General features: G+C 37.9%; 2 protein-coding genes across 2 annotated transcripts; both read left to right on the top strand.

The window, feature by feature from the left end:
• The first annotated feature begins 468 nt into the window (after nt 1-468).
• On the top strand, nt 469-4,394 carry LOC147763333 (core alpha-(1,3)-fucosyltransferase-like). Its single transcript, XM_013537000.3, has 2 exons — nt 469-680; nt 3,305-4,394. Exons 1-2 carry the CDS (start codon nt 563-565, stop codon nt 4,369-4,371), a joined length of 1,185 nt encoding a protein of 394 aa, XP_013392454.2. The 5' UTR covers nt 469-562; the 3' UTR covers nt 4,372-4,394.
• Nucleotides 4,395-7,922: 3,528 nt separating this feature from the next.
• On the top strand, nt 7,923-15,364 carry LOC106166131 (core alpha-(1,3)-fucosyltransferase-like). The gene is made up of 2 exons (XM_013544561.3): nt 7,923-8,594; nt 13,825-15,364. The coding sequence occupies exons 1-2, from the start codon at nt 8,405-8,407 to the stop codon at nt 14,892-14,894; spliced, it is 1,260 nt and encodes a 419-aa protein (XP_013400015.1). The 5' UTR covers nt 7,923-8,404; the 3' UTR covers nt 14,895-15,364.
• The last annotated feature ends 23 nt before the right edge of the window (nt 15,365-15,387 follow it).

The raw sequence follows: 15,387 nt of genomic DNA, 5'->3' as shown, positions 1-15,387 counted from the left end.
CAAACAGAAAAGATGTAAGAAGTGGTAGCCATTACTCGTTCTGTTCGAGTGCGTGAAAGCTGAGCTGTGAGCTGTCTTAGATCAAGGTACATATTATGATACTTATAGGTGTGGCAAATGAGATATACTTGTATTTCATTACCTGTGATTTGTAAAATACATCAGAGGATGATACTTTTAAAGATGTTTAATGTTTAAAGAAAAGACATGAAGATTGATTTAGTAACATTTACTAAATATATGTTAAATTAAAGATGGGCTTCATTTGTGCCTTGATCTAAGACATCCCCTGCACATGCCATACAAACAAATTGGCAACTTGGACACTTAACTTGCCCATTATGCTGTTAACAATCCAGAGACACCATAAAGAATGGGCCCAGCCAGGGCGTAATAAACATGGGGCCTGGGCTTTTTATGCATGGGACTAGATTTGATCCGGACCTTTGACATTTACATACACAAAAGCTTTAACGTTGACACATACACCAATAGAGGTCACTTCATTGCGAGAAGAAGGGCTGGGTGCTGACTCGCCTTCGTTGAAGGGAAGAAGTTCAAAATGATTTCTTTATTGCGCCTTGTCAAACGTGCCCTGGTCCTAATACCGCTTGGCTTCGTCATCGTGATATTTTTATGGAGTCACAGTGAACAAGTTGACACAGTGAACAGTATCTCAGGTGAGAATACCATACACTCTCTACGTTGAAGAAATCAGGCTGAAGAGAGCCGGGGGGGGAGGGGGGTGTATATTATGTATAAACCTCACATCTGCAGTAATCACGTACAGTTTTCAAAACAAAGCTTTAAATAAAGTACGGGTAAAATACAACATTATACAGCGCAAAAAAGGTCTACACACCAAGTAATAGTTCGAGAATCAAGGTGGTTGACGTTAAAGTAGGTCGGATTTCCATATGAATCAAAAATATATAATGCCACTATCACATATCGTGTCACTATAAGGCATGAAAAAGTATATACAATGATGCCCGGATAGCGTATTACATGAAAGTTTACTCCTGAACGCATTCTTGTTTGCAATTAGCTATGAAAATTCCAAATATGTTATTCATTTGTTAACTGTTTTTACATATGTCGCTGAAATTTCAATCTTGCCTGTGACATACAGTCATTAAATGCAAAAGAAATTCGCAAGTATATTAATAGCCAAATTTTTAGTTAGATTTTCCTAAGGATCATGTTTACTGTCTGTATGTAAAATGTCTGGTTTGAAAAAGGCTTGAAAAATTAACATTGTAAATCCTAAATTCGACAATATTAAAAATATAATTATTTAACGTCATCAAATCGTATGAACTGAGACCAGGTCACGCCTTCTTCAAAACTGACAAGTTTTATTCAGATCTGATATTGAGAAGAAAATTAAAGAAAATTGGCCAAAGAACACCTTGAATAAGATGCAAATCCAGGCCCCTGATATCCTTGCCATGCAGTGCTTCGAAAGGAAACCGATAAGCTTTAAAATGCATCTATCAAATAAATTGAATACATCGCCTTAACAAAGTGTGCTTTCCCAGAGATTTAGACCCCATTTCCATAGATTTTAGATCGATCTATCCCTGTGGGGAGTCTCACTAGATAACTGTCAGCTTAACATACATGTAAATCTAGTTGGTATCAAGCGCGTTTCCTTGGATTTCATTGATTTATTTTAAAAAAGCCATATTTATCGAAAGGAACTGTCAACAGAGATTCAGAAAAAGTAAAAAAAAATTGCGACTATATCAGGCCTACCCAACTACCAGACTCGGCACATAAGGATCCTGAATTAACCGGTATATCGTACCACACTACCCGTTTTCAAGGTGTGTGTCATATCGCATTTCGGAGTATCATACCCCAGAACAAATTTTGTAGGACGACCGCGGGCTCATCCTGTCGGTGTTCTGACTGATACTCCGAAATGCGATCTGACACACACCTTGAAAACGGGAAGTGTACTAGGTTCAGCATCCTTAAAATCAAATAAAAAGAAAATGATTAGTTGTATTACTTTATGTATTTTAATATTAAAATGATATAAGAGCATTGCCCCTTAATGCAGAGTTTTTAATTTCTATTTAGGGTGGGTAATATTTAACAATAACATAATGTCCGTTTAAATTATACAGACAAATTACCCAGACGTTAAAAATCAGTGCTCACCTATCTAAATATTAGAAAGTAAAACAGCCAAGATATGTAACCAACTTTGGTCATAAAAAGTTATGGAAAGGGTCAACTTTAAAAGAGATTTTAACTGACGGAGCACTCTCTGACATTGCATAGTCACTGGTGACCTACTTAAAACCGCGGGAAAAGCAGAAAACAACAACACTATATAACAAATTCAATAATATAATTAAGATTCATGAGATATATATATTCGTCTTTTTGTTAAAAATGCATTTATATCCACAATGTGTGCCATTCTGGGCTTTTCGTTATCCGACGCACTGTACAAAAACTCGCAACTTACGTCTGCGTCTGCATCAACGCGTTTCCCGCCATGTTATTTTGGTCTCGAATGAACGCGAGAATCCGCGTGACACCCTTACGTAATTAGCAACGGATGCCTTGACGACCGGGAAGAAAGGCATCGAAAGCCCTATTGACAAGCACAGATTTTAGTTTTACTACAATAACGGCCGTTTTAGTGGTAAAATACAATAGAATATATTTCCTTGCGTTGTTTACAATGTATTTCTTGCGGAATTTTGAATCTCAACGGAAGAGTTACATGTATTATTGCTTTAATTTGACAATGGACACTGTATCTGCCTGACAGCATTAAAACCCCATAGCTGATGGCAAATTGCGGTCATCTTAGATTTTCTCAAAATACCCAAGGTTACCCACTGTTTAACCACCAGATATATATCAAAGGCGAAATAGGAGTTTGAAGTGAAAAAGGGTGAAGTGAAATGCTTACACGAAGCGTATCGAGGTCTAATGAATAGAATGCAATCTGTTTTAGACGAGATGAGCTGAATTCCAAAAAGAAAGGCTTCACAGAAGGCAATAGGGGAGGCTCCATTGGGAAAATTAGAAGCTGTACACTGTATCAATTTAAGAAAAGATGAAATTAATAACAGTTTTTTGCATAATAAAAAATCTGTATAATTGAAGGGTGCAGAAGCAAAACTTTCGTAGAATGGTATCTAACTTGAAAATCACCTGAATGCAAAATAAGGAATTGCAGAAAATATATGCTCAGGGCAGAGGTTAGAGCGGTTCAAGTATTGGTCAATTTTTTATTTAAGGCTTAATAGACATTCATGTGTACTTCGTTGTTTTCCAGATTTATCGAGGCGTCCAAACAGGCAAAAGACTGGTTTCCACTCCCCAGCCCAAATACCCATCTATCCAGAGACCCTTCCATGGAAATACGATGAACTAACACTGTCAAAACTAAAGAACAAAACGCTGTTATTCTGGGACTGGAATTGGAATCCTCTTGAATCAAAGTTCTACGACTTAATGGAGGTGAGGCACTGTCCAGTGAAAGCGTGCAGACTTACAAAAGACCGGAGTTTGGTGAAACAAGCAGACTTGGTATTTTTTCTAAATGGGCAATCCACCCCAAAGACAGGTCCAACGTACCGTCACCCTAGCCAGCGGTGGGTTTGGGTGATGGGGGAGAGCCCCTGCTACTCCCAACTTGACAAATCATGGGACGGACTCTTCAACTGGACGATGGTTTACCGTGCAGATGCAGACGTCTTGTTACCGTATACAGAGATAGCCAAGAGAGACACTCCTATCAAAAAAGATTACCTTAGTATTACTAAATCAAAAAAGAAACTGGTGGCATGGATGGTATCCAACTGCAGAACAACTTCACGTCGCATGGACTATGTAAAAGAACTCCAGAAATACATAGAAGTGGATATATATGGAGCGTGTGGTCCCCTGAAATGTGAACGGTCTGGTAGTTGGGGGTGGGAGACCACGTGTTTGGACCTCTTAGCGAGAGACTACAAATTTTATTTAGCGTTCGAAAATAGCATATCTCTAGATTACGTGACCGAAAAGTTCTATAAAACCGTGAACATAGATATTGTAGCCGTTACTCGCGGGAATACAGACTACACTCGAGCAGGAATCCGTCCTGAATGGCATATCAACACCGATGACTTCAACTCACCTAAAGAATTAGCTGAATATTTACACATGCTTGATAAGAATCCAGAAAAATACGTCAAATATCTTGAGTGGAAGAACGAGTATCGTCAGCTTCCAGACCGTGCTTTCTGTCACCTCTGTGAACGCCTGCACTTTCAAGAGGAGCCGCCCAAATCTTACAGCTGGGATGAATTAAATGCATTTTTCTGGAAAGAACATTGTCTCCCTCCAACAGATATATAACACACGAAGAGCGATCAAATACTTAACAAGGACTTAGACCCCATTTCCAGAGATTAGATCGATCTACTTTAGATCGACCTAACTCCCTGGGGGTTCAAGCTAAATAGCTGTCAGCCGAGCGGACACGAAAGTTAATTACCCCCTTAAAGCTTGTAGTAGGCGGGACGGACATTTAAGCCGGATTATCTGACAGTAATCTAGTGAGAGTCCCTACGGGGATAGATCGATCTAAAAGCTCTGGGAATACAGCCTTACACGTACGCTGTATTTCTTGTCTTCGAAGGCACCTGCTTTTTCATGTGGACTCTGCAAGAGAAAAAAAAGACGTATTGAACTTTTTGTTGTTGACTCTCCAAGGCACAAACGGATAGATATAACACTAAATGGAAACGTGTTATCTTGATATGACTTTGTCATTAATAGAAACTCTGTTGCGTTTGAATTATAACAAACAAATAATTATTATAATTGTTCATATAGAACCTGGGATAAAATTGCTAGATTTGTCGTAAGACCAGTAGATGGTTTATTTGGCGAGAAATCAGTGCCCTCGGATCCTCTGTAAGGTTCATGTTTGGCGAATTTGTTTGCCACGTTAGCTACTTATTCCCATAATTCTGCAAGTTATCTGCAATAAGGCCACACTTTTTTAATTTTATGGATGACATCCTGTGCGCGCAAAGATTTTCGCCCGTTCTCCAAAAAAAAAAAAGCCCCCCCCCCCAGCCCCCAACGAATTCAGTTGTCGCAAACGTTGTTATTGAATTTGTAAGGAAATGAGCTTTCTGCGCATGCGTATTTTCGCCACGTGGAAATGCGGCCACTTTGCTGTCAAATTCATCTCTAGGATTACTTTCAAATTACACAACAATAAAAGTCATAAAGAGAACGGGCGCCATCGTTTTGGATTGGTATGCCATTGATATTGGGCATGGAGATATCACCTTTTTACAATTGTGCGAAAGGCTGGCGGCGGCCGAAACATTTCTGTGACATTCTGTATAAAGCAGCACATTAATACCAGGTTTTCTGTAGCGAAAAAAGGGTCGACAAGGGCGTCGAGGTATTTGGTGGGCTGAAGGTCGGACAGGCCACCTGACAGTTTAGCTGCTTCGTGTGAGTTGAAGTTGACAAAATGGCATCGTCTGAAATGACCTTTAATAGATTTGGTAGTATTAAGCATATCTTTGCATCATTTTTTAAACATTTCTGTGAAGTGTTCAAAATGTTTTAATATTCTGATAATACAAATAAAGACACACTGTTTGATTGATATTTGTTTTATTGATTGCTATACCAAATGAATGCATGAAATAACCTTAAATAGATTTGGTAATATGAAGTATATCAATTCATGACTTTTTTTTACATTTCTACGAAGTATTCACAATGCTTTAATGTTTTAAGAGCATGGATAAAGACATATTGTTAGTTTGATACGTGTTTCTGTGGTTAAATTTGTGTTTCCAGCTGTGTACTGACAGCATTCCTTTACTTAAGCAGTTTTTTTTTTTGACTTTTTTTTTTCGCCCTCTCGCACCGATTTTGGGGTACCCAGAGGATGTCATCCATAAAAATAAAAAAGTGTGGCCTAACAATTGTTCCTGTGATACCCTCTAGCAAAATGTGGGGAGGGGGGGTGAGAGGGGGGGAGGTGGTTTCCAGAATATCCCTGTATTAGACGTGGTTCAGCCCAGCAGGCATAGTCGCGTTGGATCAACGTTGAAAATAGGTTGATACGTTGAATTGCCGTTGATCTACCTAAATTCAACGTAAAATCAACGTTGATCCAGCCACGTCAAAACACCGTCATAATGTGACGTTGCCTCAACATTATATTTTGGTCATTGACACAACCTTGCAGACATGGATTGTAATTTAAAATATTAATTATTGAAAGCGTGATACTTTGTTTATCAATACTGTAACTAACTTTATCAAAATAATAAAAAAGTGTTTTAAAGTAAAAGTTTTGTTTTGTGTGTTTAGTGAACTAGTGAATTTTCTTAACTTGTTATTCAGAAATACATTCCAATAAACTTCCTTGCAAGGTCAGCTAACACCAGGATGAATAAGTTGCTGTAAATGTGATGGAGTGAAGTTAATAAAGTTGACAGTTCTCGGTACCCTGTTATAGATAGACAGGCTGAGGTGACTGTGACTTTGTTATATATAAGAAAATAACTATATATATATATTAATCTAAACCTAGGAAATTTTAACTTAAATGCCATACATATATACCCTACATATATTTAGCCATCAAACATGTCCTAAACACATCCAGGTTTTTAGGGTGTACCATGCTTAGGTGCAAAACATGCTTAGGAGCTAAATGGGTTAAAAATATCAGACAAAGCAGGCACTTGGATGTTTTTACAGTGTACGTTATAATTGTGTACCTGTGTTTTGTACCAAAAATAAAAACATTTCAGGTCATTTTAATGTCTTTTCATGCAAGTATGTTGTCTAACAACTGGGGTTGATACAATGTTGTTATCTGACGTTGAGTCAACTTTCAAATCCAATGTTTATCCAACTTATTATCAACGTTATGGTTCAACGTTGTTTCAACGTTAAAACAACATAATTTGCCCGCTGGGAGGTCTCTGTCGAGAACTAGCCTACCAATGGCATTTTAGCACCAAAGTGAGTTCCGCCCCAAACACAGGATTTGCCACCGCCCACTCTTCGTCGTAAGCCTGTTCACAAAGTTTGCAAACTCTCATTCAAATCTGACTCCAACAAAACCAATTCAACGTCAACGCTGCACGTGCCTCGCACAATATCACATAATCAGCTTCTCTGCCGCAATAAACATCTACAAATCTTCTCTTCGTCTGCAGAGTACCCATTGCGGCAGTTGAGATACATGTATGTCGTACTCCTCTTCATAACCTTGTGGGGATATGCTGTGTACCAGATTTTACTGTGAATGTCCAATGGATCCAAACATCTTTTAATTGAAATCGGCCGTCAAACAGAAACATGCAAATGTGTACAGCTCAGTGAATATACTGTATACCTTCTATGCAATTTTTTTTAACATTAAGATTCCTCTAAAACAATACATGTATACATGTACCCGATACAATGAGACTGAAACACATTCGAAATTGATGGAGCACAGATTATATTTGCCAAAGTTTATTACAATAGGTGAACAATAATGATGTCAATGTTTATTTATTATCTAACATTTATCGCCCATCGTGTTCCTCTGTGAGTTGTCATGTCACGTTGGGTACTTTACATTGTCATCAAAAATGGCCGATCCAGGATTTTGTCAAAGTGGACAGCACAAAAATTGCCCTCACCTCCCTTTGTAAATATAACACATAAAACAAAGGACAAAGACAATGCTAGTGTAATATATAGGGCAAAGGCCTAGTTAATGCCAGATGTGAATACTGTGCACGAGTATTTACTAAAAAGTCCCTATTTCTCGTCATGTTTAAAAAACAAAGGCCCTGGTATTCCTGATCTTATTATTTCATGCACTCGTTCTACTGTTATATAGAGCACAAGCCCGCTTCGCTTCCCCCTAACCCCTCCAAAGGTGAAATACGAACAATAACAATGGCGAACAAAAGACATATTACAACTGTTTGGCGAAATATTGATTTCTATTGACGCCAAAGGCTTGTATAATATAGTACAATCTGCGTCTGTGTGCGAACTAGGTGTATGAGGGTTTTATTTGCATACTGCGACCGAACAGTACACGTTGCCCCTTCACTCAGTCAGCAGGTGCGCTCTCAGTCAACGCAGATGGAATACATTCTCGAATACACGGCAGAATTATCGTGAAATACACATCTACTGTTACCACAATATACCGATGTCAATGTTACTCTGTCAACAAACTCGTTGCCATGGTCCTCACTCCGGCTTCTGATTGATCAGTCCATCTTTCTGCAAATTTTGCAGAGAGAGACATGCGCGGCCACAGTTAAATTAACGTTCACGAAAGCTAAAACGGTGACACGTGTGGGTCGCTTCATTGCGAGGAGAGGAACGATTTTATCATTTAATGGTGCTGACTCGGCAGGTAGAAGTTGAAATGGTTTCTATATCCCGCCTTGTCAAACGTGTCGTGTTCCTAATACCGCTTGGCTTCTTCATCCTGATATTTCTATGGAGTCACAGGAGTAAAGGAAATGGTGCAGTTTTAAAACGGGAAGAACTTGAACACAGTGAACAAGTCGGACACAGTAATTCAGGTGAGAATTCGATGTACACTACACCTGTTGAAGGAATCAGGCCTGGAGAGAGACGGTGGGGGGGGGGTCAAATATGTATATAAGCCTCACATCTGCAGTAATCACGTATAGTTTCAAAACACAAAGATTTTAAATAGGCCTACAGATGAAACCATTGTAATAAAATAAAACAAAGTCTACACACGGGGTAACCTTTCGTGACATGATGAAGGAGGTTGACATTAAACCAGGCACAGATTTCCATAATAATCCCATATATCTTAGTGAATAGGTGAGTTTTTACATTAAGCTTATACTTGTGCCCTTGTTAAGTCAATGCGAATTAGATGCAATGATATACGGAGAGTATTGTACCTTTAAGTTGAACGCTGAACTCATTCTTTTTGGGCTATGGAAATACGAATACGTTATTTATTTATTTATTTATTTATTTATTTATTTATTTATTTATTTATTTATTGCCAATACGGTTTAGAAAATTTACTTGGATAATAATATCAAATAATTTGGTTGTGTGTAGAAATTTTAAGTTTAATTTCAGCTTTGTTATTAAAGGACGTAGGCCCCTATCTACTGGTACTTTCTCGGTTTTAACCATGAAAATCTTTATCATTTACTCACTACTTGCATTGCAGCACTAGAAGAGGGTTAATAGGCATACAGATAAGACAAGAGAGTGTGTGCATTATATTATCACAAACCTTAAGCAATCCTGATAGTTAAGTAGACAGGTTGCTTAAGCTGTTTTTTGTATATAACGTGTATTATTGGACAAAGCTTTTTCTCGGTGGTTGTCACACCCTTATTATTATTATCCTCACAATACAGGGAAGTACACGTGTATATGGCGCACGCCAGAGTAGCATATATACCCGACCCCTGCAGATCTTGATTGGCACTGAATGAAGGATGGAACTCTTCCTCAAATATTATCACTACAAATGAAAACCAGATATTGTCATTACTAATATTCATAACTTGAGAAAAGCTCACTATTCCATTTAAAATGAACAAAAGAGAAATAAACGCAGGACTTCAGAAGGATATAACATCATTAAAATGGTAAACTTTGCTTTTCGTTGAGTAATAAATACTTCAAAACGGTGAACAAACTCTCTCTATATATCCTGATGTAATTTAAAATAACCGAGAAAGAAACACCTTTATGAATAATTTCTCGCACCTTGAAATACTTATTAACTATCATCTACGTATAATATACAACTGCTTTTATTTCATCCGTGCAATTGACTGGGAAACCATCTGGTGACCTGGGTCACTGAACGGGTCACTGGAAACATCTTGGTTTTGAAGCATAAATGCTGGATTTATAAGCTAAGTCTTTCATGTGATTTGTCGTACATGCATCCACCCTTGACACGATTCGATGAATGAATTTTTTCTAGAGGTAAAACTTTATCTTGAAAATATTTTACAATCACCTCAGCAGTGTGATTTTTAAATCAACCTTGATAACACCTGTAAATCCTAAACAACAACCGGTGCTGTTTAATACTTTTAGTAGCAAAAATACGTGCTCTTTTGATATTCTTGTTTACATAATTGCGGGCTGAGATGCGTGTTCACCATTACATGAATGTATAATAAGAGGTCTTTAATTTAGTCCCCCTTACACATCATGTGCAACGCACATCCCCTTCGAAATAATTATAGGGAGATTTACAACTTAATAACCCGGCTATTGCGTAAGAGTCACCTAAATGAAGCTACCTTGTTCTTCCCTGCTATTTATCACTATTGATTATGATCGCCTCATCACAATATTACTTGACACGAGTCGTTAATTTGGGCATGCACGCTCACAAATCTGAGGTTCGAATTTGCAAACGCCTACTCCGTTTATAAGACATGAAACAGAAGCAAAATTGCAAAAGGAATTGCAAAATCTTCAGTCGAAGGCCAATATCAGTCTTAGCTACGAAGCTATTAAGAAATAAGACTGAATTTGACGCGTGTCATAAGGGGTTGCTTACCCTGTATGTTGTTCAATGGGTCTACGTTCTAAGTCATTTGATCTACCTCTGCCACTTTTACATACAGCGGCAGTGAAGACGTGTCGTATCGAACTTTCAAGATTGTTTTCGATAAGGCAACCTTTATAAGCCTGAACGCTTTTTTGTTTAGTCATTTCATCATTTGTTTAAATGTCAAGACAGAAAAATTTTGACTATAGGGTTTGTTTAATACTAAGATACTACACCACTTCCCTTAATGTATGTAAGTGTGATTCACCCGACAAAAAAAAAAAAAACAAAACAAAAAAACTCTATAAGGAAGATACATTCGCACTATTATGGTGGGGTTTAATCTCTCGTGGCTAAATTAAATGTACATTATTGTATTTATGCACGCATGTGCTTATATTTTTTATATTCTTGTGTATTCCAACTACTATTTTGTTGTCAACCACATACATCTTTTTATGAGAATTAAGTCATTGTCATTATTATTATTAGGCAGATTTCGCAAACGACGCAGTGCCAGTACATGAGAAGGGCCGACACGAAGGCAATCGTTTTAACAGACGCGGGTGACGTGTCTTCGTTGGGTCTTCATTAATATACCAAATAAGAGCGCCGTTTGGAGTTTGTGAGCACAATTCGTATTTGATTTCTTAATGAATATTTCTCAGAATCATCGTAAGCTGGAATGGCTTTACAAAATTAAATACGTTAAATTTTTTTATACCTTTGGTAACAGCTAAATAAAAGACCAGTAGGATAGAGCAGACCTTCATCAAACCTCTCCCCTGATCGGGAGTGGCTTTCAAACCGCAAACCAGTTTCCCTTTCGATCTTAAACTTGATAAACCCGAAACAGACACGAATCATTTTTATTGCATCGACCAGTTAAATTTCTGACACAGTGCCTTTCTCACACTAAAATTGTCTTGTGAAACGGACCTCATGAGTGTCCTATTTAAGCCGAATGACAGTGATCACCTTTGTTCCCATAGTTTGAGTTCATATGAGATCAGAGAACACCAAGGATAACATAAACCAACATCACGTGAGGGAATTAGACAAAGCAATATGTTGTTTATTCACATATAAATAAATAGAATCCATTAGTGAACCCTGTTAGATAACATTTGACAGTTTTTTCTACTCTCTGACCACAGGGGTCTGCTATAAAAATGTTGACTCTGTGATTTTGTAGTGTATTTGAATTGGTCTCTGTTACCAGAGGGTAGGTTTTTTCCTTGTAACCATTCACGTGAAGAAAGACCTATGGAGTTGCTCATATGTTTTTGTTCATGAGTCATGATATGAATGTCACAGGCAAAGCGAGAAAACAACCGAGATATTATAAACGGACAGCGAGTGGCAAACTTGCGATAGCTGTGCGGCGACCGTTCAAATGACACAAGAGAATCTCCGCAACTCCGTTTCGCAAGATAAAGTCCCCCGTACGGGAATAGCGCAGTAGCACGCACATTATTGCTACGGCCTACAGTGCTTAAGATTATAAAAATATTAAAAGTAGTCCGTGAAGCCGCACAATTTCGTATGACCGCCGACTGTCTCCACAAAGACTTTTCCACGATCTATTTACTATTTTGGAAATTCATTATCTTCATAACTTGTATTGTCTTTTACTATGTAAATTTTACTGTACATTTTTATGGGGTTTAGATAAATTTAATTAAATATATTGTAATTATTATAATATTATACCTATAGCGCAGTCACCAAACATAATATTCACCACGGATATATGGACGTCAGTCAAGGAGCAGGAAACATTAAATTTTTATATCAACTACAAAAATCACTCAGAGAGAGCAAACCTCTGCCAAGGGAACTGAAACCTCATCGTTAATTATTAATAAAATCATAGATATAGAATCAATTTACGTGTATGTGTGAGATAATACACTGTCACCCGAGAAATGCAGTGTTCATTCGACGCTAAGCGCTCAACTGGGACACATTTACACATTAAAAATAAATAGAAATAGTTCTAATGTGTATTAAATTTTCATGTAATGGAATTTTTCTCCTGGATGTTTGCATGTTGTATACGTTGAGGGCGTACTGAACAGAATGGATTTTCTGGGTAGACGTTTAATATAATTTTTGAAACGAACATATTAAGTAATTAAAATGAACAGACGAAAAGTAACATTGCTTCTCCAACACAAAGACTTCTTGAGAGACGTCTTGTTTTTGAACGAGTATGGAAACCGGCAAGATGCTTTTTGGTGAGTCCCTACTACGAGCGATGAATAGGCTAGATACCTTCGCTGAAAATCCCTGTGAGATGGTTCCTTCAGATAAGGGTTTATGGGGATAAAGATATCCCAGTAGTAACTGTTACGGGTGTCAGATAGTTTTTGTGTCGTAAATTTAGTCCTTGTTCCAGTCTTTCCAAAAACATGAGCGCTGATAGTGTCAGGATTTCCACTTTAATATTTTAAGTGTTTGTGTTATAATACTAATTGCAGCGTCGATGATTATGTAGTAGAAGAGTATTATTTGAATACACACAGAGAGAAAAATTTCAAAAACAATTCAAAAACACCTCTAGACCGCACATCGCCACAGTCACACGAATAGTAGTAGGCCCTATGCCTATATATATGAGCCGCGCTGTGGTGATTGTGCAAGTAGTTCTGTATTGCAATGGGAGGGAATACGTATGATCATGCGATAGAAGATAACGCACGTTGTATTTAAAAATATTCATGAAAGGACAGATAACGAATTGTATACGTGACAGGATAGAAGAAAGACCACCGAAGCCTGTCGCGTTTTTCTGTTATAAATAGGTTATCCGTATCACCCACCACCAAACTAAAATCATTTGTTCCTTGGCCCATTTCTGACCTACCCTGAAAACTTCATCAAAAACTTTTAACGTTGGCCCATTTCTGACCTACCCTGAAAACTTCATCAAAAACTTTTAACGTTGTCTTGGATGACATTGGTATTCAGGTATTAAATTATATGAATTAAAATTATAGAAATTTGCCTTTTTATCTATGTTGTTATTCAGAACTACAATAAATAGAAAAATGAAAATAATAATGATAAATAAATAAATTGACCTCAGCCAAAGTCTTTATTTGTATATCATCATGACGTCACCCAGGACCAACCCGAGGTCAGAAAGGTTCAAGTACAGCTGTCAAATTCGTCAAAGAACCCAGCATGCTTTATTAAAGACTTGTCTTAATAGGTACTCATGTGTACAATTTTATTTCCAGATTTATCGAGGCGTCCAAACAGGCAAAAAACTGATTTCCACTCCCCGGCCCAGATAGCCATCCATCCAGAAACCCTTCCACAGAAACACGATGAACTAACACTGTCAAAACTAAAGAACAAAACGCTGTTATTCTGGGACTGGAATTGGAATCCTCTTGGATCAAAGTTCTACGACTTAATGGAGGTGAGGCACTGTCCAGTGAAAGCGTGCAAGCTTACAAAAGACCGAAATTTGGTGAATCAAGCAGACGTGGTATTTTTTCTAAATGGGCAATCCACCCCAAAGACAGGTCCAACGTACCGTCACCCTAGCCAGCGGTGGGTTTGGGTGGAGGGGGAGAGCCCCTGTCACTCCCGGCCGCTTGACAAATCATGGGATGGACTCTTCAACTGGACGATGGTTTACCGCGCAGATGCAGACGTCTTGTTGCCGTACACAGAGATAGCCAAGAGAGACACTCCTATCAAAAAAGATTACTTTAGTATTACTAAATCAAAAAAGAAACTGGTGGCATGGATGGTATCCAACTGCAAAACACCTTCACGCCGCATGGACTATGTAAAAGAACTCCAGAAATACATAGAAGTGGATATATATGGAGCGTGTGGTCCCCTGAAATGTGAACGGTCTGGTAGTTGGGGGTGGGAGACCACGTGTTTGGACCTCTTAGCGAGAGACTACAAATTTTATTTAGCATTCGAAAATAGCATATCTCTGGATTACGTGACCGAAAAGTTTTATAAAACCGTGAACATAGATATTGTAGCCGTTACTCGCGGGAATACAAACTACACGAGGACAGGAATCCGTCCTGAATGGCATATCAACACCGATGACTTCAACTCACCTAAAGAATTAGCTGAATATTTACACATGCTTGATAAGAATCCAGAAAAATATGTCAAATATCTTGAGTGGAAGAACGAGTATCGTCAGCTTCCAGACCGTGCTTTCTGTCACCTCTGTGAACGCCTGCACTTTCAAGAGGAGCCGCCCAAATCTTACAGCTGGGATGAATTAAATGCATTTTTCTGGAAAGATCACTGTCTCTCTCCAAAAGATATATAACACATAATCAATGGTGAAATAACTAGTAATACCGTCCTCGCGTCACTTGGGTGCCTGCATTATGGTTTTCCTGTTTTTGTTTTTTATCAAAATTAAAAATTATCAAAGTGGTCGACGACTTTAAAAATTACGAGAAAATGGATGGGTAGACGTAAGATGTCAGTGCTCGTAGTGTAAGTTAACTACAACAAAACAATATTTGTACGTCGGTCTCCTTTTTAACATAATTTAACTGAACAATAAAAACTGAAATTTTAAAAACAAACATTTTCCAATTATTGAGTTATATTCACGTTGCAATTTTTCATGCTGCACATCGTCAAGTGGTCGATCGGCACGAAAACATTTTATTTTCCTTAATTATGCCGCCTTTTAATTAACTTTTGCTTACACTCTGGTCTGTAAGAGCCCCTATCTCTTTGGATATATCTCTTTGTATACTTTGATACATTAAAATTAATTTCCTCTGATGTCCTTATGTTTTATTAAAGAC

Source organism: Lingula anatina, chromosome 2, assembly GCF_051362555.1.
Source record: "Lingula anatina isolate TDL-2025a chromosome 2, LinAna3.0, whole genome shotgun sequence".
In the NCBI taxonomy this organism is placed as follows: domain Eukaryota; kingdom Metazoa; phylum Brachiopoda; class Lingulata; order Lingulida; family Lingulidae; genus Lingula; species Lingula anatina.
The sequence above is the reverse complement of the archived record's forward strand: the minus strand, read 5'-3'. Positions and strand labels throughout refer to the sequence as shown.

What these genes read in the sequence shown, in the direction of transcription:
- LOC147763333 (XM_013537000.3), top strand. Translation starts at nt 563, where the DNA reads ATGATTTCTTTATTGCGCCTTGTCAAACGTGCCCTGGTCCTAATACCG. An exon ending in CACAGTGAACAGTATCTCAG is followed by an intron (nt 681 to 3,304) that starts GTGAGAATACCA and finishes GTTGTTTTCCAG; the next exon opens with ATTTATCGAGGCGTCCAAAC.
- LOC106166131 (XM_013544561.3), top strand. Translation starts at nt 8,405, where the DNA reads ATGGTGCTGACTCGGCAGGTAGAAGTTGAAATGGTTTCTATATCCCGC. An exon ending in AGTCGGACACAGTAATTCAG is followed by an intron (nt 8,595 to 13,824) that starts GTGAGAATTCGA and finishes TTTTATTTCCAG; the next exon opens with ATTTATCGAGGCGTCCAAAC.